General features: G+C 43.9%; 1 protein-coding gene across 1 annotated transcript in view; it reads right to left on the bottom strand.

The window, feature by feature from the left end:
- The window catches only part of FREM3 (FRAS1 related extracellular matrix 3), a 79,147-nt gene that overhangs the window by 10,785 nt on the left and 41,392 nt on the right, over positions 1-26,970 (bottom strand). The window contains exons 5-15 of the mRNA XM_056562881.1: positions 26,374-26,499; positions 24,239-24,490; positions 7,285-7,434; positions 6,824-7,033; positions 6,243-6,440; positions 5,926-6,090; positions 4,416-4,598; positions 3,779-3,909; positions 3,357-3,515; positions 1,894-2,197; positions 1,314-1,445 (exon numbers count right to left, since the gene is read on the bottom strand). Of these exons, the coding sequence (XP_056418856.1) occupies positions 1,314-1,445; positions 1,894-2,197; positions 3,357-3,515; positions 3,779-3,909; positions 4,416-4,598; positions 5,926-6,090; positions 6,243-6,440; positions 6,824-7,033; positions 7,285-7,434; positions 24,239-24,490; positions 26,374-26,499 (2,010 nt within the window). The remainder of the gene's footprint in view (positions 1-1,313; positions 1,446-1,893; positions 2,198-3,356; positions 3,516-3,778; positions 3,910-4,415; positions 4,599-5,925; positions 6,091-6,242; positions 6,441-6,823; positions 7,034-7,284; positions 7,435-24,238; positions 24,491-26,373; positions 26,500-26,970) is intronic.

Below are 26,970 nucleotides of genomic sequence, written 5' to 3'. Positions count from 1 at the left end.
GCTCCATTATGGTTTGCAATTCCTGAACTGAAGTCATTCTGTAATAGAGCCTACATTTCCTATAAATCCTCTGGCTTAGGGTCTGGTGTTTGATCACTTCAGCTGTTCAACTAATTAAGCTGCTAGTGCGGGAGTTCAGCCAGTAGACTGTGGGTTGAGGTCAGTTCATACTGTGCAGTTTTGATGCGTTTTGTTACTCAAAGTGCATTTTTAGAGAAATAGTGCCATGAGGTGAAAGTGATTTTATTTATAATCACAATTGAGGTGTTTTATGAAAATTTGAAGTCTTTAGGCTGTGTTTGCACATAGCATTTGTACTGAGTTTTTTCCCATTTTTTTCCTGCATTTTGGCAGTTTCTGCTACGATTTGTCAACATTGGGGTAAAAAAGACATATTTTTACTGTTAAAAAGGGAAAGAAGAGAGCTCCATAGCGTAATACCGCAAGGTAAGGGGTCCACAAATACAATGGGAAATGCCCTTAACATAAGCGGTTGTGTAAGCTCACACACAACAGTGGTCAGAGTGGGTGAGAGACAGGTCCAGTCTGCAGCCTTCCCATCCGAGCAAGACAATGGCAAGAAGGGACTTCTAGGTGTGATGGGATTCAATGGCGCTGAACAGGAGCAGACACATCAGGTAGGACGGAGAATGGCTTTATTAAAACAATGTAATGCGTTTCACCGCAGGTGCAGCTTCATCAGGCATCAGATGCCTGATGAAGCCGCACCTGCGGTGAAACACGTTACATTGTTTTAATAAAGCCATTCTCCGTCCTACCTAATGTGTCTGCTCCTGTTCAGTGCCATTGAATCCCATCACACCTAGAAGTCCCTTCTTGCCATATTTTTACTGTAATTTTCACAATTACGGTAAAATATCACCATGTTTGCCAAGATGTTGAAAATATCACAGCAAAAGCAGCTCAAACTCATCAAAAAACACAATATGTCAACACAACCTGAGAGGAGTTACAGCATGTCTACTGTATATCCTGAGCCTATAGAGCAGATGGAGCTAGGAGGGATGGGGAGGGGTCTGAGAGCAAGCATGAGGGGATTTGGTAGGTGATGATGTCATTCTGTAGTTTACAGGACTGACATCCTGTTCTGACACATTAAGCACTTTGATTTTCTGTGGCTATATGACTAGAGATGGTGAGTGTGCATGATATGAGCAAAAAAAAAAAGTACTACAGTATATGACTGTAATATATAGTAGTATTAATGTTTTTAGTTACTCCTGCATACATTGACTGTATATTAATCATTTAGGGAGAAATTAATCAGAAATCAAGAAACACTGAAAGCATACCATCCATATGTGGCATTGTTACAGTCAGCTTTATTAGGTTGGCATGGTCTGGATCCTCTGGGCCAGTGTATCGAATTTTTGCAGAAAAAGGCTCCGCACCCACTGTCCCCGGAACTCGAGGTTGACAAAGACCTTAAAAAAGAGGACATATATTAATTATTACAAAATTGTTACAAAATTTACGATATGTGGCACTTGGAGCAAAACTCTGTTAGTCAGAACTAAGTACTGTACTTAACTTTTAGTAATAGTTATTTATTCTCTTTGTATTCTTTTTTAACCCATCCCCCTTTTAGAAATAAATTATAATTCAAAATGTGTGTACTTTTCATACACTGTAGTATTCTACTGTAACTAGTGAGATCTAGCTCAGCACCTTTCTCCTATGCACAGTATTTTAGTAGTCAATAGAATCTTTAAATAGTGCTCAAAGCATTAGAAGAATTGCGAAGACAAGGCATGTAAAATATCTCCCTTTATTGTCTATTTCTTGTAATTCCCCATATATGTAACAATATCATATATATGGCACTATAATGTTATAATTCAATCTTTAGCAGCATAATAAATAAGGGCTAACCTTCTTCTCTGCTGATGGAGACTATAGGACTTATCAATTCTAAACCAGGATCTCCATTGGCAGTGACTGCCCTGGCAGCACACTGGACTCTGGAACCAGCATGGAAGTAGATGGAGTCTAAAGTAATTGACTTGGTGTTGGTGAAAAATGTATTAGAATCCACTTCTCTCATAGGACTGGTCACGCCATCGCTGCCACTCGGGGCACTGACCAGCCAACGATACTGAGTAAGGGTGTCATTAATATTCTCAGCACCACAGATGGAGCCTGTTTTTTCATACTCTGAATATTTTGGATTACATGCCTAGAAAATAAGAGATGATATCAACATATTACAATATATAAAAAATACATCAACATTTCCAGAGTAAAGCTTCCATCAGTGAATAATTATTGTGTATGTTCCCCTTTTTATAAAATAGTAAACATACAAGAAAACAAAAAACTAATTAGGTTGGAATATTAATATTACTTTTCTTTTTTATACACATTAGTGCACTGAAATAGTAGATAAAGCATTTTTAAATATAAATCTACAAACAAGAATATATACCCCGATCAGCCACAACCACTGACAGAATAAGGCTATGCTCCCATCTCAGAATTCCACACTACAGTTCCGCATGAAGATTCCGCTGCATCAAAGTCTCGTTAAATTCAACCAGATTCTGCTGCCCTGCTCTGTGCACACAGTGCAATTTCTGTGCCAGATGTTTTTGCCATGGAAATTCTGAATTCCATGTCTGCAGAAAGAATGAACCTGTTAATTCTTTCTGCTGACTCCACACAGAATGCATACCTGTCTATGAGATAAAGCATTCCATGCAGACCTTGAGCTGGCATAATATGCCAGCGCCCACAGTCTCCCGAATGTCCGCACTGAGATTTTCCATGCGGACATTCCGAAGTGTGAACATAGCCTAACACTTTTTATCTTGTGACACTGGAAGCAGGAGAAATTAGAAATGGTAAGAATCTGAGCAACTTTAAATGGGCACTGTCAGATCCCAAAACTTTTTATATGCTGTTACTGATGAAAAACTTAAAGACATTTTGTAATATGGTTGTTTAAAAACAATGGCTTTTCCTGGTATCCAGGACAGAGCTCCTCACACAGCTTCTCCTGGCTGTGTCAGCTCCTGAAAGACAATCCCCCATTCCAATCTCACTCCACTCCACTCAGCTGATGAGGCAGCCTAGCTTTAAAGGCAACAAAAAGCCCGGCCTGGATTGTGGGGAAGGACCCCCACCCTGCTCTTGGTCATTCCTGGCAAGAGCCGTCCCGGATCGACCTTTCAGCCATACTACGGGCACTGTATCAGGCTGCACCGCAGCACAGATACTAACAATTACCGGCTCTTGCCTCACCAAGGCCAGGAACCTTGGTGACACATACAGTCCTTCCAGGGCCAAACCTTTCACCTTATCACAATATATATGTAACTGAATAATAGATTGCTTACCGTTACACATACTACAGGATAACCAGTTGGAGGTCTAGGATTTTCTTTTGCCTTAGAAGTATCATCATACATCAAGAGAGAAACAACTTGGGGTACAGCTGGGAAAGTCACATCAGCAACACTATCCATTTCTTCAATGTACACAATAGCTTTGTTCATCTGAAACATATATATATCATGTGGCTTTGTGAGAAATTATTGCAACTAAAATGATGCAAATTATTAGGTCACCTGGTATCAGGTACAGTATAATGTCCTAGAAAACAACAGGTAAATGGACTCAGACACCCACTATAGTTCCTTGAATTTTGAAAGAAGAACCTACTGTCCAAGCTACTATTCCCATCTGAATTTGACTTTTTAGGAAATTATTAATTCTTTTTCAATAATAGAATTTTGCTTTAGATCTACAAGAATCCTACCTGGGTTTCGGCAACCATGTTATCATCTGGTTTTAAATGAACAGTGAAAGCCTCACGCATTTCTCTTTGGCCATCATATAATATTTCTAATTCAACAAAATGCTCTGTGTCTCCTTCTTTAAACTCAACATCTGTGGAAAGAAAAATATAGCATTGACAATCTAGTAAAGACAATTCTAAAAAAAATGTATATATGTAACTAATTGATGTAATAAAGGAATTACTTTATGTAAGTACGCTTAGAATTCACCATTCAGCATATACACAGGTCTACCTGGTGGCAGCCCTGTGTGTTCAGTGAGGTTTGGAGGCGGGGCCATGAACACACAGGCCTGCTGCCGGGTAGCCCTGAGTGTATGCTGATCGGAAAATACTTAGTGTATTTCCTGCTGCACAGCAGATCTTGCTCAGCAGGAAATACACTGTGTAAGCGCTACGTGGCACCGTACCCTCAGTAGAAAGTTTAAGAGGTTTTCCAGGACTATAGTATTGATAGTCTATCCTGAAAATAGGCCATTAATATCAGAATGGTGGAAGTGTGACTCTTGGTAGCAGACACCCTATGAGCAGCTGAACGACATGTCTAAAATTGACATAAATGACAGTAACGTGTAAGTACAGTAAATAAATCTCTTACCTTCAGATAATGGGTTGTAGTCTTCTCCCGAGATGGCTGATCCATCCTTTGTGTGAACTCTTACAATCGACACTTTGGAACTGTCGCCAACACGTAATATGGGGATCTTCACAACAGCAATTCCTCCTATTTCCTGAGGCTCTTTAACACTATATTTTACTTCCGAAAATCTAATAATGGGTTCTGTGAAAATATGTATATATATCAGAGGTGGCAATATAATAAGCATTCAACCAAATACAAAGTTGTAAAGGACCTTTTACTTGGGAAGAACATTACTGTGTACAGTTTCTTCAAGGAAGCAGATTTTAAAGCAGATTTTTAAAGAGGGAACTATAAGCACTTTATAGACTACATGCTACTACTACATGCAGACCACCCGAGGAAAGGAAGACCAAGAGTCACCTCTGCTGCAGAGGATATGTTCATCCGAGTCACCAGCCTCAGAAATCGCAGGTTAACAGGAGCTCAGATTAGAGACCAGGTCAATGCCACTCAGAGTTATAGGTGCAGACACATCTCTAGAACAACTGTTAAGAGGAGACTGTGTGAATCAGGCCTTCAAGGTAGAATATCTGCTAGGAAACCACTGCTAAGGACAGGCAGCAAGCAGAAGAGACTTGTTTTGGCTAAAGAACACAAGGAATGGACATTAGACCAGTGGAAATCTGTGCTTTGGTCTGATGAGTCCAAATTTGAGATCTTTGGTTCCAATCAAGTGTCTTTGTGCGACGCTGAAAAGGTGAACTGATGGACTCTACATGCCTGGTTTCCACCGTGAAGCATGGAAGAGGAGGTGTGATGGTGTGAGGGTGTTTTGCTGGGGACACTGTTTGGGGTTTATTCAAAATTGAAGGCATACTGAACCAGCAGGGCTACCACAGCATCTTGCAGCGGCATGCTATTCCATCCGGCTTGCGTTTAGTTGGACCATCATTTATTTTTCAACAGGACAATGACCCCAAACACACCTCCAGGCTGTGTAAGGGCTTTTTGACCAAGAAGGAGAGTGATGGGGTGCTGCGCCAGATGACCTGGCCTCCACAATCACCAGACCTGAACCAAATGAAGGCAAAAGGGCCAACAAGTGCTAAGCATCTCTGGGAACTCCTTCAAGACTGGTGGAAGACCATTTTAGGTGACTATCTCTTGAAGCTCATCAAGAGAATGCCAAAAGTGTGCAAAGCAGTAATCAAAGCAAAAGGTGGCTACTTTGAAGAACCTAGAATATGACATATTTTCAGTTGTTTCACACATGTGTTAATTCATAGTTTTGATGCCTTCAGTGTGAATCTACAATTTTCATAGTCATGAAAATAAAGAAAACTCTTTGAATGAGAAGGTGTGTCCAAACTTTTGGTCTGTACTGTATGTGCATATATCTTCCTTGGCTTTATGCGTTTTTTTTATACTAAATGGGGGGCCATCTTGTAAATATGGCTAGTGATTCATCTAAATTTCTTTAGGGCATCAAATGTAATATTAAGGAAAACGGAAAAGAGTAACTCACTGTCTTCTACATCCTTTATCTTCATCAGTGTTTCTTTTTGATCTCCAACTGCAGCTCCAAACTGTAAGTCACTTTTTGGAGTTCCAAGAACTAGCCTGAATTCTTCTTCTTCTTCATAGATTGTGTCATCCACTAGTGTCACAATACATGACTTCTCAATCTCACCTGAGGACATATGTTATTAAGATTTAGGTTTACTTAAGAACACTTAAACATGCCGTAATGTTTTAAGTGTAAACTGATAATAGAGAAGTGACAAGACAACATAAATTTAAAATGTTTCAAAAATACCCTTTTGGAATTGCTGTGTACAGTACCTGGGAGAAAGACTACTACAGAGTCATCAGTATTTGGCCTTTCTTCATAGTCCAATGTAACCTGTGCAGAGCCCTGGCGAGTGTAGCAACGAACTGAAGATTTTTGGCTGACATCACCACTCCTGTATATTATAGCTGATACTTGCTTATCCTTTTCATTCACAATGTATGTTGGCTCCTTGAACTGCACCTTGGGTACTATAAGAAAATACATTGTTAGGAATTTACTATAATCACAGTGATGATGACTGTAACACTGCATGATTATTTTATTCATATTTATATAAATGTATATATACATCTAGATATGGTATACATTGATATGTGCAAACGTTAAACCTTTTTTTGTGTAATAAAAAGCAAGCACTTCTACATATGTATGCCCAAGGGAGTATAACCAATACATAGTAGAATTCAAATTCATATTGGAATGGGATTTACAAGAGGAGGTCAAATTTGGAAGTTTAGGTTGTAGCATAATGTTATGTCTTCATACTTATGTGCTAATAATATCTATCATATGTAATGGTCACCTTCATTAGCATTATGGAGGATAGGCTATGTAATGACGTATAACTTACAGTCAGAGATGGTGTCATTGATTGTGACTGTGGTTTTGCTTGGCTCCCCAAGTACAGCATGTACAGGCATACGAAGAACAAGTTCAAACTTTTCTAGACCCTCTAAAGCAGGTTGGCCCAAGTCATCGAGAATGGTTACCCGGAAACTCTGCATGTTTACACCGGGGGCAAAGTCAAGATTTCTACTAATGCCGACATAATCTGTTCCAGCTGTATGGTAAAAAAAAAAAAAAAAACATTACTTAGTAAAAATTCTGTAATTTCCTTCCTTCATTTTGCAATCATGACATTATGTTAAATATAATATCTTGTAAAACTGATTCTTCTTTACGATATGGAATGAAAAATGTAAAGCAAAATGTCACTTCTTTGCAGCCCAGGCCATCACCAGTCTGTTACAACATGCAGAATACAGTCTTTTATTCTGCTGATGAATAACCCAGTGTTTTCATTCTGCTCACCATCTGCAGATAGCAGCTCTGTTTTCCTAGAGCGTACGGTGACTGTTGCAGCTTTGGAGAGATCTGTTCCCGTCCTCCATACTCGAACTTCCACATACCCAGCACTTTCATCAACAAGGTAATCGGTGTCAGCAAAGTAGAAGGCTGGTTCTAAGGACAAGAGGTGGGATTTATTGTTACTTTCTTTGTAGACTAGATATCAGTCATTGACTTTTTGTTGTACACGATTTAATAAAACCTATGGTAAAATTTAGCTTATTTATAAGCTTGGTTTGGTATGATAAAAGGTTATTTGTAAAGATAGAAAGCTGGATAGATCATTATGGGACCCGGTCAGTGTTCTGCAGCAAACCAAACAAAAAAAAAAAAAACATATTTGTGTGGAGAAATAAAAAAAAGAAAAAGACAAATTATAACTTTTGGGGGCTTCCGTTTCTGCACAGTGCACTTTTTGGTAAGAATGACTCCTTAACTTTATTCTGTAAGTCCATGCGGTTACAAGGATACCCAATTTATGTAGGTTTTACTTTATTTTACTACTTAAAAAAATTATTACTACATGCACCAAAATTAGTACGGTATGTTTAAAATTTTCATCTTTTGAACTTTTTTAGTTTTCCACACTGTGGTCTGTAGATTTTATCGGTGCCACTTTTGTTATGATGGGACTTTTTCATAGCTTTTTATACATTTTTTCGACCGCGCGGTTTAACTAACCTTATATTTTAATAGTTCGGACATTTACACACGTGGCGGTACCACATATGATTATGTATTATTTATTTCATTATTTAATTTTAAAAAATGGGAAAAGGGGGGATTCAAAATTTTATTAGGAAGGGGTTAATTCACTTTTATTAACTTTTTTTAACAGCTGATCACTTATCGGACGGCGAGGAGGCAGGTAAGTGCCCTCCCCCCTTCCTCACAGCTGATCATGACATCACAGTTTCAACGTGATGGTCTTAATCAGCTCCGCTGAGCTGCCGGGACACTTTTACTTTCGGTTTAGACGCCGCGATCCACAGAGTTTAAAGCATGCCCAGCTTGTGAGCACGCTTCAAACCTAGTTAACGGGACCAGGGTGTACAGGAACGCCTTTGATCCTTAAGTACCGGGACGCAAGGGCGTACCTGTATACCCTTGGTCCCCAACAGATTAAAGGGAATGTGCGGCTTATATTTTAACATACTCTTTTTTTTTTTTTTTTTTTTTTTTAAATCGGTTTCTATTTTCAGATTGTAATTTTTTGTACATTATTATGGAGGCTGCCATCTTGCCTGAGTTGTTTTTAACAGCATTAAAAATTTGATATCCATTGGCACATACAGTTGGCACACATTGCACATGTGTGCCTCTATAAAAAGCAACATTTTTATTTGTTTGAAAATTGTTGTGAACAACATTTTTGATTACCGTAGGTGTATTATGTGGTGCATTATGAAGGTAGTCTCTCCTTAATGCTATGCTTCTAAGGGTGGCAGAATAGAGTACCCATAGGTCCACAATATTCTGTATTCCACCATATATGTAGCTTTACCCTAAAGTAGATTGCTATTAAGCTGGTAAGACATTAACTAATTAAACTTTGATTAATTTACCCAGTTGCAATGTTACTGCATGCTCCAGCAATCCAGTAGTTAAACTATCCAACCATAGTTGTCAGGCACAAAGGGAAGGAAATTGCATTCTACCAATTAGTATCCATGCGTCTTTCTCCCTTTCTTCATTCTGCCAAGAGACATATCTAATAGCATAATGTTCTCTTAGCCCTGGTCTTTCTCTCAGCACTCTAACTTGTACTTATCCAAATACCTTCAAAGGATTTTTCATGGTACAAGGTTTAGTTTGTACAGATAATAAAGTGATGCTTCTTAGGTACTTTTCACCATGCTTTTTAGTTATTAGCTACCTATCCGGGGTTCACATAGATCACCTCCCTCTGGGGCTTTAGGGTTATTCTTACATTAGGATTACAGGTTAATATGTAATTAAACTCTTTACAGGAAATGCAATACAGTTATCAGCTTTGCTTTATAAAGTGTAACGCTGGTCACACTGAAGGAGCTCGGAAAAGAGTGCAGATACTTCTATTCAACTATTTTATTTTAAATAAAGGTGAAATGCAATAAAGAGTATCTAGCACAACATTTTTCAACCATGGAACCTTTGCTTGGAAATTCAAAGAAAATCCGAGTTGTTTGCTTTATAATAGGGATGGGATAACTATAGGATTTCCCCAAGAAGGTGGAAACACTTTCAGGAAAATGTTCTAAAAATCTCATTTTTTATGCACAAGATAACCTCTAGTATAAAGGCACACAATAAGAAAATGACATAAAATATTTCTCAAATATATTATTAATGGAATACAGGTCTAACATTAATACTTAAATACATGTGCTGTAGAAGAGATGAGGTGCAAAAGGGAATATCCAGCTATTAAAAACATATCCCCTATCTCAGTAGTTATGGCCGACCAGCTAATCACTGGCCGTAATGGTGTCCTGCCTATGATTGGCTGAGTGGGCCATCACTGTTGAGATGAGTATTTCTCAAAAGGTGGGGACTGGAGGGTTCAGAGGTGGGAGTCATGGTCCTGTCCTGTTGATAGAGAATAAGTTTTAATCACTGGATAACCTTTTTTTTTATATAGATTTTTTGCATTTGTGGCTGTCTGTGTGGCATAGATTGAAATCTATAGCTAGTATTCAGTTACAATTTGTGCCAATTTCTTAATTATAGAATATTACAGAACAGCAGCACAGTATGCAGTTCATGAACATAAATTGAACACCTTACTAGATAATTTCTATGTAATAACCAAGCAAGAATTTGACGAGACAGCCCTTTTAAGTACACATACCCTTTTATTTACACAAATGCAATTTTTCGGCTACAATCAAAGTTGCAGTGGCATAAATAAAATGGTTTACTCTCCTTGCAAAACATAATTTTTTTTGTGCAATATTGTGCTTGAAAACTGGCGAAATGTGTCTCCTGAAACTGAAAAACTGAAACCTGTTCTGTTTTTCTAATTTGTTTCTATTTTCTGATGAACATAAGCAAAACAAAAAAAGTCACAACTGAGACTTTTGTGAGACTTTTTTGCAACTTTTTAAATTTGCTCATGTACAGGAGTTTTGTACTCCAGGTAAGACCTGGAGCAGACTTGCGACTCTCCTGGGTTAAATTAGTCTGACTTGTTATTGCCTTTTTAGTTATCTGTACCTAGAACATGTGCCAGCCTTCCTAGGTACAGATAAATATTTATTTGAAATCAATACAAAGTAATATGTATAAAAACTGGCGCACAAAAAATACGGTCTGTGAAAACTGGAAATTGATTTGTTTCTATAGGCAAGTCTTCCATTTATTCCTTCTACTGGTTTTCATAAAATAACTTATTTTTTTAAATAATTTTAGCAGGTGTGTTTTGTGCTTATACACATAGATGTAATTGTATTAGTCAAGTCTTTTGTCTCACTTATTTTTTTTTGCTATATAAATGCCATGCTTCCAAATACTACTTATATAGTCATGACTCTGACTCCCATTGCCTAAATCCGTCTGCCTTGGTGATATCAACCATCTACCCATGTTCTCAATTTACCTTGTTGCTTCTGAAAAAGGGCCATTTACACTAATCCTCAAAGGAGCCTGTGAAAGCAGCCTAAGAAAGCTTACCTTTGTTGTATGTCTACAAGGGAAGTAAACCTTTTCTCTTTCCCTGCCCTTCAAGTCTTTGTACATTGATTGTATGCATAGGATAGGGCATGAGCAGGAAATTTATGATTAGAGCAACAATTCATGAGATCATGTTCCCATACCCAGGTGCTTCTTGAGCCGCCTTTAAGGATATGAAAAAGACCAAGTCCTAGATAGCCAAAATATACAATAGTGGAACAATGGCACTAGTCTGCTTCCCCCCACCACGTAATTGGCAGTTTAAAGAGAACTATTCCATACTAACTGAATGCAATATGGGTGGGATGTTTTCCATATTGTCACAGCGAGCGCTCTGGTCTCCACCTCCGGACTGGAGCGCCTGCTTCCTATGACCTCCGTGCTGGGGTCCCGGCGTCTCCAGGTCAAACACACTGACTGGGAGCGCGGGTCTCACTGTGGCAGGGACGCGGCTAGCGTGGCACTCACGCCCGCGTCCCCATTCATCTCACCTGCTCCCCGCGCGGCGCTCCTTGCTCCTGGGTCCTGGCACGCGCGGCCCCGCTCTCTAGGGCGCGCGCGCGCCGGCTTCAGTAAATTGGTGCGCTGGTTCCACACCTCCCATTGTGATTTCCCAATAAAAGGCACCTGCCACTTCCTGCCCCTGCCGGATCTTTGTGCCTTGTGCCTCTGAGAAAGCGTTCCCTGCAGTGATTATTGCCTTGCCAGTTGCCGTACCCATTGCTACCGTATACTCGCCTGTGAACCCTTGCTGCCTGCCCTGACCTCTGCTACGTCCGACTACGCTCTTGCCTGCTCCCTGTGTACCACGCCATATCAGCCACCAGAGAGGTAGAGTTGGTGGTCTCCGCCGCAGCAAGTCCATCCCGCCTTGCGGCGGGCTCTGGTGAAAACCAGTAACCACTTAGAACCGGTCCTCTGGTACAACCCGCGTCATCGCCTCTCTGGTTCAGAGGATCCACTACTAGTCCTGCCGGTACGGGACAGTAAGATCCGGCCATGGATCCCGCTGATGTTCCTCTGCCAAGTCTAGCGGACCTCACCTCCATTGTGGCCCAGCAAGGTCAGCAGCTGGCCCAGTTGACCGCCATGATGCAACAGCTCCTGCCTGCTCAGCAACAGCCTGCACCTCCACCTGCACCTGCTGCATCACCTCCGCCTGCGGTTGCCACTGGAGCTAGAATCCGTTTGTCTCTTCCAGACAAATACGATGGAGATCCTAAACTATGCCGAGGGTTCCTGTCTCAGTGCTCTCTTCACCTCGAGCTACTGTCTGACCAGTTTCCGTCTGAGCGAGCCAAGGTAGCTTTCATCCTCAGTCTGCTCTCCGGGAGGGCCCTGGCCTGGGCTACACCGCTTTGGGACCGCGCTGATCCAGCCACTGCTTCTGTCCAAAGTTTTGTCAAGAGTTTCATAGTGTTTTTGAGGATCCGGCCCTGGTTACCTCAGCAGAGACTGCCTTGCTAAACTTGTCCCAAGGAAATTCTACCGTGGGTGACTATGCCGTCCAGTTCCGCACCCTTGCTTCCGAGCTGAACTGGAATAATGAAGCTCTTTGTGTTTCCTTTAAGAAGGGACTTAATTCTGACATTAAAGACGTCCTTGCTGCACGTGATCTGCCTACCACCCTGAGTGACCTCATCTTGCTAGCTACAAGGATTGACAAACGTTTCTCCGAAAGACAAGAGGAACTCCATCTTGAAAAGGAAAAAGCTTGTCTTAAACGCTGCCCTCGTCTGACTCCAGTGTTCCAGCGTCCACCTCTACCTGTCTCTGGGTCTTCCGCTGTGGAGGCCATGCAGGTGGACCGATCTCGCCTGACCCCGCAAGAACGGAGCCGTCGTAGAGACGAGAATCTGTGTTTGTACTGTGCTAATACTGAGCATTTCCTTAAGGACTGTCCTCTTCGTCCTCCACGTTCGGGAAACGCTCGCACCTAGTGGATGTGGGAGAGGCATTACTAGGTGTGGATTCTTCCTCTCCACGCCTCATGATATCCGTTCATCTAAGTCCTTCTTCTCTGCTGCCGCATTCTTGGATTCCGGCTTCCTCCATGCCTCCTTGGTCGACAAGTATCAAATTCCTATTATTCGTCTACCCAAGCCGTTCCTAATTTCTATGGTCAACGGGGAGAAACTCTTGTCAGGATCCGGACTGGTATGCAGAGAGGACACTGGTGGTGGATCCTCTGTGTCCGCGAGGTGATGGCGTGGGCCGTACCAGGGGAACGGAATCTAAGGGGTTACTGGTTTTCACCAGAGCCCGCCGCAAAGCGGGATGGACTTGCAGCGGCAGGTAACCCCCAGGTCGTTCCACCCGATAGCGACTCAACCTCACTGACAGCTGAGACAGGCGCGGTACACAAGGACTAGACAGAGGCGAGGTCAGACGTAGCAGAAGGTCAGGGCAGGCAGCGAGGTTCGTAGTCAGGGGCAACAGCAGACGGTCTGGGTACACAGGCTTGGGAACACACTAAAACGCTTTCACAGGGCACAAGGCAACAAGATCCGGCGAGGACAGGAAGGGGAAGTGGATTTAAGTAGTGTTTGGTGGTAATACACTGATTGGGCCAGGCACCAATTAGTGGTGCACTGGCCCTTTAAATTGCACAGAGCCGGCGCGCGCGCGCCCTAGAGAGCAGGGCCGCGCATGCCGGGACAGAGCCGAAAGAGGACGGGGCAGATGGGCAGAATGGGATGCGACCCGCTGGCAGGCACGCCCCGCCGCGCGGATCGTATCCCCGCCGGAGGAATCAGAGCAGCGCTACCGGTCAGCGAGTCTGACCGGGGCGCTGCGAACAGGAGATAAACGTGGAGGAGCAGGGACCCGGAGCGCTTGGCGTAACAGTACCCCCCCCCCTTAGGTCTCCCCCTCTTTTTGGAGCCCAGGAATCTGCAGACAAGCTCCTTGTCAAAAATGTTGGCCTCAGGTTCCCAGGACCTCATTTCAGGGCCACAATTCTCCCAATCAATTAAAAAAAATCTTTTACCTCGGACGATCTTGGAGGCAAGGATCTCTTTGACAGCGAAGACATCAGAGGAGCCAGAAACAGGAGCGGGAACAGTAACCTTGGGAGAAAAGCGGTTAAGCACAAGAGGTTTGAGAAGAGACACATGGGAAGAGTTAGGAATGCGAAGAGAAGAGGGAAGATGAAGCTTGTAAGAGAGAATTAATTTGATTCTTGATTTTAAAAGGGCCGGGGTAGCGAGGACCCAACTTGTAGCTAGGGACACGAAAGCGTATGTATTTGGCAGAGAGCCACACTTTGTCCCCAGGGAGGAAGACAGGAGGAGCTCTTCTTTTTCTATCTGCATGTCTCTTCATTCGAGACGAGGCCAGTAGGAGCGACTTTTGTGTCTCCTTCCAGATAGCGGAGAAATCCCGGGTTACTTCATCCACGGCAGGAACTCCAGAAGAAGTGGGAATGGGGAGGGGGGCAGAGGGCGACGGCTGTACACCACAAAAAATGGGGATTTGGTGGAAGATTCAGAATTTTTGAAATTGTACGAGAATCCAGCCCAGGGAAGAAGGTCGACCCAATCATCTTGGCAGGAGGAGACAAGTAGTCACCAAGAATCTGGTTTACTCTTTCCACTTGTCCATTGAATTGGGGATGATAGGAGGATGAGAAATTTAATTTGATCTTTAATTGATTACAGAGAGCTCTCCAAAATTTTGACACAAATTGAACGCCTCTATCCGAGACGATATGCATGGCAAGCCCGTGAAGACGAAAAATCTGCAGAAAAAATTGCTTCGCCAACTGTGGCGCAGAAGGAAGGCCTGGAAGCGGAATAAAGTGAGCCATTTTGGAAAAACGATCAACGACCACCCAGATGACCGTGTTGCCATGGGATACAGGAAGATCTGTAATGAAATCCATGGCAATTTGGGACCATGGTTGTTCAGGAACGGGCAAAGGATGGAGGAGTCCAGCAGGCTTCTGACGAGGAGTTTTATCCCGGGCACAAACAGTACAAGCCCGAACAAAATCAGTAACGTCACTCTCCAGTGAAGGCCACCAATACAGACGGGAGATTAGCTGAATGGACTTTTTAATGCCAGCATGACCAGCCAGGAGAGAAGAATACCCCCATTTGAGGATCCTGAGGCGAAGGCGTGGAGGAACAAAAGTCTTTCCAGGGGGGGTTTGCCCCAGTGAAGCTGGAGCAGAGGAGACCAGGCACTCAGGTGGTATAATATGCTGCAGAGGGGCTTCAGACTTGGAGGCATCAGAGGAACGAGATAGGGCATCAGCTCTGATATTCTTGTCAGCGGGACGGAATTGTATCTCGAAGTTGAAGCAGGCATAAAACAACGACCATCTAGCCTGGCGAGGATTCAAACGCTGAGCGGACTGGAGGTAAGACAAATTCTTGTGGTCAGTGTAAATGACAATGGGGTGTTTGGAACCCTCCAAAAGATGTCTCCACTCCTCGAGTGCCAACTTGATGGCCAGGAGTTCACGATCTCCAATAGAGTAGTTATTTTCTGCTGGAGAGAAAGTCTTTGAGAAAAAAACACAAGTTATGTTACGTCCAGTAGCTTTTTTTTTTGTAGAAGTATGGCTCCGGCTCTAACTGAGGAAGCATCTACTTCCAGGAAGAATGGTTTCGACGGATCAGGTCTGGATAAAACTGGTGCAGAGGCGAAGGCAGCTTTGAGACGTTTGAAGGCCTCATCTGCTTGTTGAGGCCAAGACTTTGGATTAGCATTCTTCTTAGTCAGAGCCACAATAGGAGCCACAATGGTGGAGAAGTTGGGAATAAACTGTCGATAATAGTTGGAGAATCCCAGGAAGCGCTGGATAGCACGGAGTCCAGAAGGGCGTGGCCAATCCAAAACCACGGACAGTTTATCTGGATCCATTTGAAGCCCTTGGCCAGAGACTAGATAACCTAGGAAAGGAAGACTGTTGCATTCAAAGAGACATTTTTCAAATTTTGCGTATAGGTGGTTTTCACTGAGTCTTTGGAGCACTTGACGGACATGACGACAGTGTTCCTCTAAGTTAGAGGAAAAAATCAAGATGTCATCCAAGTAGACCACAACACAGGTATACAATAAGTCCCGAAAGATCTCATTAACAAAGTCCTGAAGACAGCAGGGGCGTTGCAGAGCCCAAAGGGCATGACTAGATATTCAAAATGTCCATCTCTGGTATTGAAAGTGGTTTTCCACTCATCACCTTTACTGATGCGAGTAAGATTATAAGCGCCCCTTAGATCCAGTTTAGTGAAGATACTTGCTCCGCGTAGACGGTCAAAGAGTTCGAAGATCAAAGGCAGGGGATAGCGGTTTTTGATGGTAATCTTGTTTAAACCGTGGTAGTCAATACATGGGCGTAAGGATCCATCCTTTTTAGAAACAAAGAAGAACCCCGCTCCAGCAGGGGATGAGGATTTCCGAATAAAACCCCTCTTTAAGTTCTCCTGGATGTACTCCGTCATGGCTTGAGTCTCTGGGGCTGATAGAGGGTAAATCCTGCCACGGGGCGGAGTGGTACCAGGAAGAAGGTCAATAGGGCAATCATAAGGTCTATGTGGAGGTAAGACCTCTGCTTGCTTTTTGCAGAATACATCAGAATAGTCCTGGTAAGCCTTGGGAAGGCCCGGTAAAGAAGAAGCCGCAGGGGTTTGACTAGTGGAAGCAGACGTGAGACATCGCTTGTGACAAGAAGGACCCCAACTTTTGATCTCCCCAATGGTCTAGTCGAGGGTAGGAGCATGACGCTGGAGCCACGGCAAGCCGAGAAGAACTTCAGAGGTGCAGTTAGGCAGAACGAAAAATTAAATTTTTTAATGGTGAAGTCCAATGCTCATGGGCAGAGGTTCAGTGCGGTAGCGCACAGTGCAGTCCAATTTCTCTCTGTTTACTGAAGAGATGAAGAGCGGCTTGACGAGACGGGTTACTGGAATACTGAACCTATTAACGAAAGAGGCCAAGATAAAGTTTCCTGCAGAACCAGAGTCCAAGAAGGCCACTGCTGAGAAGGAGGAGCTGGCAGAAGGAGAAATCCGCACAGGTACAGTCAGATTTGGAGAGGCAGAATTCACACCAAGTGTCGTTTCACCCACGTGAACTAGGTGCGTGCGTTTCTCCTGACACGGAGGGCGGATAGGACAGTCTTTTAGGAAATATTCGGTACTAGCACAGTACAGGCACAAATTCTCGTTTCAGCGGCGAGACCTCTCTTGTTGGGTCAGGCGAGACCGATCCACTTGCATAGCCTCCTCGGCGGAAGGCACAGGAACAGATTGCAAAGGACGTTGGAAGAGAGGAGCCTGTGAACAAGATCCTTTTCCTGACGAAGCTCCTGGCGTCTTTCCGAGAAACGCATGTCGATGCGGGTGGCCAAATGGATATGTTCAGACAGATTAGCAGGAATTTCTCGTGCGGCCAGGACATCTTTGATGTTACTGGATAAGCCTTTCTTGAAGGTCACGCAGAGGGCCTCATTATTCCAGGATAGCTCTGAGGCGAGGGTGCGGAACTGGATGGCGTATTCGCCTACAGAAGAACCCCCTTGGACAAGATTCAGCAAAGCAGTCTCGACTGAGGAAGACCGGGCTGGCTCCTCAAATACACTACCTACTTCAGAGAAGTAGGACTGGATTGTAGCAGAGGCAGGATCGTTGCGTCCCAAAGCGGTGTGGCCCATGACAAGGCCTTTCCAGACAGGAGGCTGACCACGAACGCCACCTTAGACCGTTCTGTAGGGAATTGATCTGACATCATCTCCAGGTGCAGGGAACACTGGAACAGGAATCCACGGCACTGTTTAGAGTCCCCATCAAACTTGTCTGGTAGAGACAGGTGGAAGCTGGGAGCCGCCACTCGCTGCGGAGGAGATGCAGGAGCTGGTGGGGGAGATGGTTGCTGTTGTTGTGGCAGAAGCTGTTGCAGCATAGCGGTCAACTGAGTCAACTGCTGTCCTTGTAGCGCGATCTGCTGTGATTGCTGGGCAACCACGGAGGTTAGGTCAGCGACACTGGGTAGCTGGACCTCAGCGGGATCCATGGCCGGATCTACAGTCAGGATCCGGACTGGTATGCGGAGAGGACACTGGTGGTGGATTCTCTGTGTCAGTGAGGTGATGGCGTGGGCTGTACCAGGGGAACGGAATCTAAGGAGTTACTGGTTTTCACCAGAGCCCGCCGCAAAGCGGGATGGACTTGCAGCGGCAGGTAACCCCCAGGTCGTTCCACCCGATAGCGACTCAACCTCACTGACAGCTGAGAAAGGCGCGGTACACAAGGACTAGACAGAGGCGACGTAGCAGATGGTCAGGGCAGGCAGCAAGGTTCATAGTCAAAGGCAACAGCAGACGGTCTGGGTACACAGGCTTGGGAACACACTAAAACGCTTTCACAGGGCATAAGGCAACAAGATTCGGCGAGGACAGGAAGGGGAAGTGAGTTTAAGTAGTGTTTGGTGGTAATACACTGATTGGGCCAGGCACCAATTATTGGTGCACTGGCCCTTTAAATTTCATAGAGCCGGCGCGCGCGCACCCTAGAGAGCAGGGCCGCGCGCGCAGGGATGGAGCCTAAAGAGGACGGGGCAGGTGAGCAGAACGGGATGCGACCCGCGGGCAGGCATGCCCCGCCGCGTGGATCGCATCCCCGCCGGAGGAATCATAGCAGCGCTCCCGTTCAGCGAGTCTGACCAGGGCACTGCGAACAAGAGATAAACGCGGCGGGAGCTCCGGGGAGGAGCAGGGACCCGGAGCGCTCGGCGTAACAACTCTCTGCTATGGTACGATACCGCACCCAGCTCCTGCGGATGGACGTTGGGATATTCCATACCAAGACTCTGGAATTTCTTGTTCTTCCCTTCTGCTCATCTGAACTCCTGCTTGGGTTGCCGTGGTTGCAACGCCATTCTCCTGTCTTGAATTGGTCCACCGGAGAAATTCTGCATTGGGGTTCCTCCTTCCCTGACCGGTGCTTCAAGCCATCTCCTATCAAACGGGTTCCGCCTGTTCCTCCGCCACCAGGTCTCCCCAAGCCTTACCATCAATTTGCGGACGTCTTCTGCAAAAAACTAGCGTAGACTCTTCCTCCTCACAGGCTGTATGACTGTCCCATTGACCTGTTACCGGACTCTACTCCTCCTCGGGGCAGAATCTATCCTCTCTCACCTCTAGAGACTCAGGCCATGTCGGACTATGTACGTGAGAATTTAGAGAGAGGTTTTATTAGAAAGTCTTCGTCTCCTGCTGGAGCCGGGTTTTTCTTTGTGTCTAAAAAGGATGGTTCTCTCCGACCCTGAATTGATTATAGAGGACTCAATAAAATTACCATTAAAAACCGTTACCCTCTGCCACTAATCTCGGAGCTCTTTGACCGTCTCAGAGGAGCCAAGATCTTCACCAAGTTGGATCTCCGCGGGGCTTACAATTTGATCCGCATTCGTAAAGGAGACGAATGGAAGACCGCCTTTAACGGTATCACTTTGAGTATTTGGTGATACCTTTTGGACTATGTAACGCACCCGCAGTCTTCCAGGAGTTCATGAACAACATCTTCCGGGACCTTCTCTATTCTTGTGTTGTAGTATATCTGGATGATATCCTTATTTTTTCATCCAATCTGGAGCAACATCGAGACCATGTCCGGCAAGTTCTCACCCGACTCAGAAGTAACCACCTCTATGCCAAAATTGAGAAATGTCTGTTTGAACGTACCTCCTTGCCATTCCTGGGGTATATCATCTCTGCCCAAGGTCTGCAAATGGATCCTGCCAAGTTATCTGCAGTTCTAGACTGGCCACGCCCCTCTGGTCTCCGAGCCATACAAAGATTCCTGGGTTTTGCCAATTATTACAGACAGTTTATTCCTCATTATTCCACCCTAGTGGCTCCTCTTGTGGCTCTAACTAAAAAGGTTGCCAATCCAAAGTCCTGGCCTCCTCATGCTGAAGAGGCTTTTCAGTCCCTGAAAGCCACCTTTGCATCTGCACCTGTTCTCTCCCGGACAGATCCCTCCAAGCCATTTTATCTTGAAGTGGATGCGTCCTCGGTGGGAGCTGGAGCGGTACTAACTCAGAAGTCTTCCAGGGGCAAAACCATAACTTGTGGCTTCTTCTCTAAGACCTTTTCTTCCGCCGAGAAGAATTACGCCATTGGGGACAGAGAACTATTGGCAATCAAATTGGCCTTGGAGGAGTGGAGACATCTTCTCGAGGGTGCTCCTTACCCTGTTAACATTTTCTCGGACCATAAGAATTTAGTCTACCTCCAGTCTGCTCAGAGATTAAATCCCCGTCAAGCCCGTTGGTCCATCTTCTTCGCCCGCTTCAACTTCCAGATTCACTTTCGTCCCGCTGCCAAGAACGTCAGGGCAGATGCCCTTTCTCGCTCTTTGGATGTGGTGGGCGACATATCTACTCCTCAACACATTGTCTCACCTGAATGTCTCATCTCAGTTGCACCTGTGGACCGGGTAAGACCTTTGTTCCTCCTCGCCAGCGATTGCAAGTCCTCAAGTGGGGTCACACTTCCCTTCTGGCCGGTCATCCTGGGATTAAGAAGTCTCTTCAACTAATTTCTCAAAGGCATTGGTGGCCTTCGCTTGAGAGATACGTCACAGAATTCATCCAGTCCTGTGCGATCTGCACCCGTGACAAGACTCCTCGTCAGAAACCTGCCGGCCTTCTTCTGCCTCTTCCTGTTCCAGAGACCCCTTGGTCACACATCGCCATGGACTTTATCACGGATCTCCCCTCCTCCCATGGTATGACAGTCATTTGGGTCGTGGTTGACCGATTCTCGAAGATGGCTCACTTTGTCTCCCTGCCTGGTCTCCCGTCCGCGCCTCAGTTGGCCAAACAATTTTTTCTACACATCTTCCGCCTCCACGGTCTTCCCAGACACATCGTCTCTGACCTTGGGGTGCAGTTCGTTTCCAAGTTTTGGAGGGCTCTCTGCGGTCAACTCGGAGTCAAGCTGGACTTTTTTTCCTCGTCTCACCCACAGTCCAACGGCCAAGTAGAACGGGTGAACCAGACTCTGGGAGATTATCTTCGCCATTTTGTGTCCGCCCGCCAAGATGATTGGTCGGATTTGCTCCCTTGGGCAGAGTTCTCATATAACTTCAAGCAATCTTCCGCTACCAACAAGTCTCCATTTTTTGTGGTTTATGGTCGTCATCTTCTGCCTCCTCTGCCTAGGATTTCTGCTCCCTCCTCTGTACCAGCGGTAGAGGATCTCCTTCTGGACTTCTCATCTATTTGGCGAGAGACTCACTCAGCCCTCCTCAAGGCCTCGGAAGCCTCGGAAGCTCCAGGCCGACAAGAGTCGTAGAGCTCCTCCAGAATTCCGTCCCGGTGACAAGGTGTGGCTCTCCTTGAAGTACATCAGATTCAAGGTACCAAATTACAAGCTGGGTCCTCGTTACCTAGGTCCCTTCAGAGTCAAGAGCCGCATTAATCCGGTGTCCTACCAGCTCCATCTTCCTCCCTCCCTCAGAATTCATAACTCTTTTCATGTCTCCCTTCTCAAACCTGCTATCTTTAATCGCTTCTCTCCCAAACTTCTTTCTCCCACCCCTGTCACTGGTACCTCTGATGTTTTTACTGTTAAAGAAATCCTAGCCTCCAAGCTTGTTCGGGGGAAAAGATTTTTTTTGGTCGACTGGGAAGGCTGCGGTCCTGAAGAAAGGTCTTGGGAGCCTGAAAATAACATCTTGGACCGCAGTCTCATTCTCAACTTCCTTGGTACCAAAAAGAGAGGGAGACCTAAGGGGGGGGGGGGGGGGTACTGTCACATCGAACGCTCCAGTCTCCACCTCCAGACCGGAGCGCCCGCTGCCTGTGTCCTCCGTGCGGGGTCCCGGTGTCTCCCGGTCAAACACACTGACCGGGAGCGCGGGTCTCACTGTGGCAGGGACACGGCTAGCGTGGCAGCTGGTCCCCGCTCACGCGCCACGTCCCCGTTCATCTCACCTGCTCCCCGCGCGGCGCTCCTTGCTCCTGGGTCCCGGCGCGCGCGCGCCGACTTCAGTAAATTTAAAGGGTGCTGGTTCGCTGGTTCCATACCGATGCGCTGGTTCCACACCTCCCATTGGGATTTCCCAATAAAAGTCACCTGCCCCTTCCTGCCCCTGCCGGATCTTTTTGCCTTGTGCCTCTGAGAAAGCGTTCCCTACAGTGATTATTGCCTTGCCAGTTGCCGTACCCATTGCTACCGTATACTCGCCTGTGAACCCTTGCTGCCTGCCCTGACCTCTGCTACGTCCGACTACGCTCTTGCCTGCTCCCTGTGTACCACGCCATATCAGCCACCAGAGAGGTCTAGTTGCTACTGGAGGTGGTTACCGCCGCAGCAAGTCCATCCCGCCTTGCGGCGGGCTCTGGTTAAAACCAGTAACCACTTAGAACCGGTCCTCTGGTACAACCCGCGTCATCGCCTCTCTGGTTCAGAGGATCCACTACCAGTCCTACCGGTACGTGACACATATCGACATAATCCAAAAAAATAAAACATTTTTAAATTAAGGATAAATCAACATTAAATTTAACATTAAACAACATAAACACAACATTAAATTTGACCTGTGAATTAGTAAAAAAAAACCTCAAAAACAACACATTTGTAAACTAATAAGTATTTATGTATAAATGTATTCCACTCTAAGCTAGGACAAGCAGTGCATGTGTTTCATTGGCTATTCCTGCTCATTCATTTTGATCTTACAAAGAATAAAGTAAACATTGTAACATAACCTTTAGCTTTTTTTGGGAATAATATATCATGCTTTTCTATCTGGCAGTTTGATGGACGAGTCTTGACCCTTAAGGTTCTGGTAAAAGGAAATCTTAATGCTTCAGCATATCAAGAAAACTTTATTCTTCCAACTTTGTTGGAACAGTTTGGATTTGGCCCTTTTCTGTTCCAAAATGACTGTGCCCAGTGCCCACAGCAAGGTCCATAAAGGCATGGTTGGGTGAATTTGGTGTGGAGGAACCTGACTCTCCTTCACCTCAACTACATTGAATACTTTTAGGATGAACTAGAATAGAGATTATGGGATAGGCCCTTTCATTCATGATGCATGAGTATCTGATCTCACAATCGCTCTTCTGGATAAATAAGCACATTTTCCCAAAGATTTGCTCCAAAATTGTGTAGAAAGTCTTCCCAAAAAGAGAGGAAGCTGTTAAAACAACAAAGGGAGGACCAATTCCATATAAATGCCTATGGATGTAGATGGAATGGATGTGATGTCCTAAAACCAGTGGAGGGGTAATGTGTAGTTGTCCCAATACTTTCGTCCATACAGAACATTCACAACAACAACTTTTAGTCATACAGTTGAACTAAATGTCTTTACTGTATACTCCAAAATCATATATTGCTAAAACCCGATGCATGTTGCCATTCACTTTCATTGTAAAAAATGGCTGTTTACTATTCTTTTAGAGGACTTCCTATACTGATATGAGGAGTTTTCACTTTATTAAAGAAAGTAATATTGAATGAGAATTCTTTGAGAAGACAAAAATAGTTATTTACACATTATTATTACTATTATTATTATTAATATTATTATTACTTTTATTCCTTCTTCTCTTTACTGAGATCAATCTTTAAATGGGCATTCTCATTGAAACAAATTTTTGCTACTGCACTCCTTATGGTAAATAAATATATTGTTTAAAAAATTTAGTTTTCTATGCTTTATTTGTGTTTAAAAAAAGCTGCCACTAGGTGTCTCCTTACTTGTCCAGAGCACATTTTCCTCCATCTCTTGCACATACTTTGGACTCCTGCTGGCTTTGCAGAAGTCCAAAAGCAGGAAATGCTGAGGGGTTGTGTGCAGCCTTAGCCAATCATAGCTCATCTCACACACTGAACTGTGTGTAGCAGAGTGAGGGAGGAAGTTCGCCCCTGTATGGCTTCACATGATGTCACACCTGCTGGGTAATGCCCCTTCTCAGTCTGTGAAACTGAGCAGAAAATACAGAGCAATATCAAGGTAGAAAACTAAAAAATAATAAAAATAAAGGCAGAGGGTGGTTTATCATGATGGGGGCAGTGAAATTTGAAGGATTATAAAATTTTACAAGATCATGACAGGTACTTTTTAAATGTTACACTGATGTGTCTGTCACCCCTTGAAATGTATGAAGGCTTTTAATTTCATCTACATGTTGCAGCCGTATTGTAGTTATTTCTGTTTATTTTGTGTATGGTAAATAACCTGTATCATATTATTCTATATATTATATTCATTTTTGTATCAAGCTTCCAAGTTTCTCTTACCGTCATCTGTATCGGCCAGGATAACCACTTTAGCACTGGAGAACTCATTCCCTACTCGTCCACCCATGGGAATACTAAGGGTGACATTGAAGACCTCATCTTCTTCATATAAAGAGTCATCAATTATGATAATGCGACAATTTTTTTCTTTCTCATCTTTGTCAAACCGAATAACGCTGTTGTGGTCATCTGGGCGAGTGATGTAATCAGAATAAGACAAAACGGATGATGGAACAGTGCCTGTTGCTGTACCTATATGAATGAAAATTGGGAATATCTTAGAATTTGCTAAATATTGAAAATAGAAGTTCATACCTCTCACTAGTTATAGCAGAATAGGAGATCCTTGTACTTGCCCAATCACACCTCTTCATCCCACCTCAAAAAGACAATGGGGGAGATTTATCAAAACCTGGGCAAAGGAAACGTTGCCCAGTTGCCCATAGCAACCAATCAGATAACTTCTTTCAGTTTTTAACAAGGCCTCTGCAAAATAAAAGAAGCGATCTGATTGGTTGCTATGGGCAACTGGGCAAATATTCCTCTGCACAGGTTTTGATAAATCTCCCCTGCACAGGTTTTGATAAATCTCCCCCAATATGATTCTTAATAACTTTAATTGGGGTGCATTTAAAGAGGCATTGCTCGCAGGTTCAGTGAACTAATTGGGAAGGGGGATGGGACCAACCTAAACATGACTAGCTGAGCCACTTAGATTAATGACAATTGATTTACTATAAGTTGGCCACTGCTGGTATTCACTGTTAACTTCTTAAGGACACATGACGTACTGGAACGTCATGTGTCCGCTCCCGATCTATAACGCGTGGCCCCGCGTCATAGCGCGTCGGGCTCGGCCTCTAACAACGGCCGGAACCCGTGGCTAATAGCGCGCAGCATTGATCGCGGTGCCGCGGTATTAACCCTTTAGACGCGGCGTTCAAAGTTGAACGCTGCATCTAAAGTGAAAGTGAAAGTATGCCGGTTAGCTCAGTGGGCTGTTCGGGATAGCCGTGGCGAAATAACGGCTTACAGGACAGCAGGAGGGTCCCTACCTGCCTCCTCGCTGTCCGATCGCCGAATGACTGCTCAGTGCCTGAGATCCAGGCATGAGCAGTCAAGCGGCAGAATCATCGATCACTGGTTTCCTATGAGAAACCAGTGATCAATGTAATAGATCAGTGTGTGCAGTGTTATAGGTCCCTATGGGAGCTATAACACTGCAAAAAAAAAGTGAATAAAGATCATTTAACCCCTTCCCTATTAAAAGTTTGAATCACCCCCCTTTTCCCATAAAAAAACACAGTGTAAATAAAATAAAAATATATGGTATTGCCGGGTGTGGAAATGTCCGAATTATAAAAATATATTGTTAATTAAACCGCATGGTCAATGGCGTTCGCGCAAAAAAATTCAAAAGTCCAAAATAGTGCATTTTTGGTAACTTTTGATATCATGAAATGAAAAATGAATAAAAAGCGATCAATAAGTCCTATCAATGCAAAAATTGTACCGCTAAAAAATTCAGATCATGGCGCAAAAAATTTGCTCTCATACCGCCCCATATGCGCAAAAATAAAAAAGTCATAGGGGCCAGAAGATGACAATTTTAAACGTATAAATTTTCCTGCATGTAGTTATGATTTTTTTTCAGAAGTACGACAAAATCAAACCTATATAAGTAGGGTATCATTTTAATCGTATGGACCTACAGAATAAAGATAAGGTGTAATTTTTACCGAAAAATGTACTACGTAGAAACTGAAGCCCCCAAAAGTTACAAAACAGCGTTTTTTTTTTTCAATTTTGTCTCACAATGATTTTTTTTTCCGTTTCGCAGTAGATTTTTGGGCAAAATGACTGAGGTCATTACAAAGTAGAATTGGTGGCGCAAAAAATAAGCCATCAAATGGATTTTTTGGTGCAAAATTGAAAGAGTTATGATTTTTTAAAGGCAAGGAGGAAAAAACGAAAATGCAAAAACGGAAAACCCTCGGTCCTTAAGGGGTTAAATTGTATATACAGCTACACTATTTTTTCAATTTACATCTTACTTTTGGAATTTGTAGTATATATTCGAGAGTATGAAATAATATGGAATATTATGAAATATTCTCATATTCCGAATTGCTTACCTTGGTGTGTTGAACAGATAACCATAAGTTCTTGACTAATATCTCCAGACCGTATAACGGGAATTAATAGTTCCCCAATGTCTTCTTCAATTTTATACTCTGACTGTGGAATATACACTGTAGATTCTAGGGAAGAGCAAAGAATGTTTAATACAGCAATACACCAGGTACACCGACTTACCATACTAAGGTAATGTTCTTAAAGGCAATGTCACATTATTTTCTTCTCGATTTAAATCAGATACGGATACATATTGTTTTCAATTTTTTGTTGTTGTAGATATTGTATTCTATTATCTATACCTATGGAAGTGGCCATCTTGATTGTGTCTTACCATCTGGAATGTGTCCGTTCCAGACTACTGAGGAAACAGTAGCCTGAAACGGACACATTCATTGTGCAGGTGGAAGAAAAAGGGGAGCTGTGACCAGCACCAATTGTGAATGGTGGATCCTGTATGGCCTTGACAATTAAAAAAAAAAAAAAAACAATAACAAACATTTTTCAATAATATGTTTACAAGGCAAACTTGACTTGAACAATAGGTAATTTTCTGTTAACACATTTCCTTAGTAACTTTTTACTCTCTGGTATAG

Source organism: Hyla sarda, chromosome 1 (assembly GCF_029499605.1).
Source record: "Hyla sarda isolate aHylSar1 chromosome 1, aHylSar1.hap1, whole genome shotgun sequence".
Classification (NCBI taxonomy): domain Eukaryota; kingdom Metazoa; phylum Chordata; class Amphibia; order Anura; family Hylidae; genus Hyla; species Hyla sarda.
The sequence above is the reverse complement of the archived record's forward strand: the minus strand, read 5'-3'. Positions and strand labels throughout refer to the sequence as shown.